The sequence below is a fragment of the Cyprinodon variegatus genome, unplaced genomic scaffold, assembly GCF_000732505.1.
Source record: "Cyprinodon variegatus isolate N-32 unplaced genomic scaffold, C_variegatus-1.0 Scaffold1173, whole genome shotgun sequence".
NCBI classification, from domain to species: domain Eukaryota; kingdom Metazoa; phylum Chordata; class Actinopteri; order Cyprinodontiformes; family Cyprinodontidae; genus Cyprinodon; species Cyprinodon variegatus.
The window spans coordinates 109,652-113,413 of record NW_015151626.1 but is presented as its reverse complement, the minus strand read 5'-3'; the positions used below and the strand labels follow the sequence as shown (position 1 = coordinate 113,413).

At 39.8% G+C, this 3,762-nt stretch overlaps 1 protein-coding gene across 1 annotated transcript in view; it reads left to right on the top strand.

The window, feature by feature from the left end:
• Positions 1 to 35: 35 nt before the first annotated feature.
• atoh8 (atonal bHLH transcription factor 8) overlaps positions 36 to 3,762 on the top strand; it is a 14,750-nt gene continuing 11,023 nt past the window's right edge. The window contains exons 1-2 of the mRNA XM_015401023.1: positions 36 to 1,675; positions 2,805 to 2,960. Coding sequence (XP_015256509.1) covers positions 1,013 to 1,675; positions 2,805 to 2,960 — 819 coding nt within the window. The 5' untranslated portion in view covers positions 36 to 1,012. The remainder of the gene's footprint in view (positions 1,676 to 2,804; positions 2,961 to 3,762) is intronic.

Sequence of the window (3,762 nt, the reverse complement as noted above, 5' to 3'; positions counted from 1 at the left end):
AGGGAGAGCGCGTGCAGCCAGTCAGACAGACGCCAGTGGAGCTGGACTGGGAGGAGTGAGACACTAGGTAGTCTTTCCAACATTAGCGGTGGGAGTTCTCCTCTTTGGTGGACGCTCAGCGCCTTGGATTCCTGGATATAAAAACCTCAAAGCGGCTCAAACTGATGCGGATCGCTGCCCGGTGAAGAAGCGTCTTAATTAAATCAGTGTGGGAGGAAAAAACAAAAAAACACAGGAAGGTTGCTCCGATCTTCGCATCAGCGCGTACGGCTGCAAAAAAAGGACCCATAGCTCCAGTAAGAACTGCTCATGAAGTCTGCAGAGAGATTCAGACGCTTTTCCTGACACATTGGAGACAATATTTCCTTTTTGCAAACTTTTTCTTTTCTTTTTTTTTTTTTTGTAATATATATATATATATACAGAAGTTAGTTAGAATTCAGCTACACTGTTTCTTTAAAACTTTTTATCTCTGGACTTCATTTTTTTCTAATTGATTGTGTAGAAAAATCCATTGTAGAAGCTGTTTCAGCTGTTGCATATGTTCATTTAGTGTGTGTGTGTGTGTGTGTGTGTGTGTGTGTGTGTTTGTGTGTGTGTGTGTGTTATTCAGAGTGTTGCTATGCAGACAGACTGGAGCCACTCTCAGACAGCTTTACTGTAACCTCACTCTGAGGCAATGCCCGGCCTGTTCACACTGAAAGAAACCCTTGGAGCAGAAGAAAGCCTCTCCAGTCCAGCTTGTGTGGAATAGCAGATGTTACACAGCTTGGAGCTCTAGTGTTGATTTTTCAGGATGCTGTTATGCAGACAGAGTGGAGCCACATAAAACCTCCTGGTAACAGCCATGACTGAGCACATCCTGTTATGCAGCTTTGCAGAATGTGAAACAGCATTTGGGTTTTCTGCTTGTAGTTTGCTCTGTAACAATTGTCTTTCCTAAGGTTGTAAATATTTTATTTGCGTAGAATTTACATGTGTTGTGCGGTTTTCTCCTTTGAATGAAACTTGAATGAATGAACTTTGCTTTAACTTCTTCAAAATGAAAAAAACTATTTCGCTGGATAATTATCTGAACAGCAAGAACAACAAGGAGTCGATGGTGATTTCTGTCCCAGGTACGAACAAGAAGTTCAAGAGAAAGTCCCGTGAGCCTAAAAGACTATTTCCTAGTCTAGAAACTGAAAGCATGGACAGATTCCCAGTGGACATGTCAGAGATGGACTGTGTAGATGATGGCCAAATGGCTAACTTCAGCAAGTTGGCTCTACAGAGACAGCTGATGATGTCACATGATGTTATGTCCAACAGCAGGGGCATTTTGTCAACCAGACAAGAAGACAGTTCGGCACCAGGTCAGAGCGATGCCATCGATATGAGGGTTGGCATTAACATGCCATCAGTATCTCCAAAAGTGTCCCAGTCACCTGCCTCTCCTCTATCATATCATGAAATCTCCCACTGGCCAATTTCCATCTCTCAGCCCTTGACCAACAGACTCAAAGTGGGGCTACCTTCCACTTTACCTCTGCCAGAACCAACGGGTGGCCCTACCTCCCCTGCCCATCAGTCGCTCTGTTGGGAGTCATCCCTGCCTTGCCAGTCTGCAGCTGTATCGGTACCCAGGACCTCCCAATGCCTGGACCATGGGAAAAGTCAAGTCTCTGAACAGAAGGTAAATATACCCGGACCGTAAAGCAGTACATACTTAGTACCATTTCTTGATTGAAATGTAGCATACATTATATTATACCACTAAATACAATATCTTGAATGCTGATACAGACCGTTAACTTTTTTAACACAGGAGATATTTAAGGATCAGTGCTTCTGTGTACCTTTTCTATGTCTGCTTCTGCCTCCTTTGGTCCTCCTGGAGGTTTTCTTTCTGTTAAAAGGATGTTTTTTCTCTCCACTTTTGCTGCATGCATGCTTGGTGTGACGGATTGCTGCAGAGTCAATGACATAATGAAAGCCAATTGTCCCTCCATGCCCATGCAGGAGGAACAAATCAATTAGCTTGGTTTCCTTAGATTGGATAGCTTTATGTCTCTGTAAAGTCCCCTGATATGAGAATGTGTATCGGGAATTAACACTTTATAAATAAACTAAACTGAATTGAATCATTACAAGCCAGGTCAGACAGACTATATAAAAACGTTAGATATTGTAGATTATTACAGATTTAGCCGAAACATTTTGTTGTAATATTTGTAAATAAAAAAATTAAATATTGTACAGTGCATAACAAGAGTATTAATACCTCTTGACCTGTTACAGATTTTCTTGTGGAGGATTTTATGTGATTGGCCAACACAAAATACTGTTGTAGAGCTGAAAGAACAAGCTTGGTTTTTCTAATATTTTTATGTGGTGCAGTTTTGTTTTCAGCCCTTTTGCCGGGATACCTGAGTGCCTCCCGTTGCTTTACCTATTAGGAATAAGCAGGAACTGGTGTGTGATTTAGTCCAACTGTTTTGGTGAAGGCATCAGAGGTTTGAAAGCTTTCCTTTAGTTCACAGTTAGGTGCAATTTTGTGCTGGTATTCTGAATTAAATCACAAAGTATATTAAAGGTTTTATCTTATGACTTTACTTCAAGGGAATGTTGTAAGGCCATGTATTTACTATGTTTCTTTTCGTATTTTTGTTTTGTTTCATTGTGTTTACATCCTAAAGAGAGGTTTAATAATTAATTTAGCAACTCTAAAAGAAAAAAATAATTGTGATCTTTGTTAGAAAAAGCAACTTTTGATTTGATTTGAAATGATCCGCCTCGGTTTAATTTTAATTTTCTGCCCTCAGGAGTCTGCAAGGAAGCGGCCTGGAGTGGATTCTGATTCACGAGGACGTCTTCCAGAGGTCAAAGCTATCCAACAAACACGAAGGCTGCTTGCCAATGCCAGGGAGAGGACTCGCGTCCATACCATCAGTGCTGCGTTTGAGGCTCTAAGGAAGCAGGTAAGAATCTTTTTATTTCACATTCTGGCTTAAAAGCTGCACAGATTACATCCACATTTTCCTGCAGGACTAAAAGAGTGATAAGATATGGAGCTTTCATTAAATGCATTAAATGCAAACTGTTATAAGTTTGATTTTAGACATATTTCCGCTTGTTTTATTGTTTTTTCCCTTTTTTGCATACAGTCTATTTGCAGAAAAAAACAATGGAACTGTTATGGAACTTGTATGCTACAAATGTGTCATTAAGTCTTTAAGACAAGGTTGTCTTTGCCTTGAATTTAAACTGGCAATCTGGCAGATAAGTAGAAATATAAGTCAATAATGCTATATCAAAACACTCTTTTCAAAGAAAGTGTGCGTAAATGTATCTATTAGTCATCTCTTGTATTCATTTTTGAACATTGCCCTGAACCATTTATACTGATGCTACATTTACACCTAATGTGATTTGAGAAGCAAAGAAGCTCCTCCTGCTTCATTTTTGATGCTTGTCCACATTAAGGTCAGACGTGCCTCAAGAGCATCTTTGATGCTACTGAAGCGCATCCAGAAAATGATGATGCTTCTGCTGCATTCAATGGCAGAGAGCAGCTTTGCTATATTTGCTGTTTTAAGTGGAAAAAAGTGGTTTTAATATGTTTTTAAGTAAGAAAGTCCTTTTCAAAACATCATTTGTGCAGTCAGTTCATCAAGATTATGATCCTGCCTTCAAATCCACTACTGTTGGTGGCTGAAAGGTGATGTTAGCTGTTTTCTTATACGTAATCCAAACTGCACACAAAGGAATAATAAAAGCTAA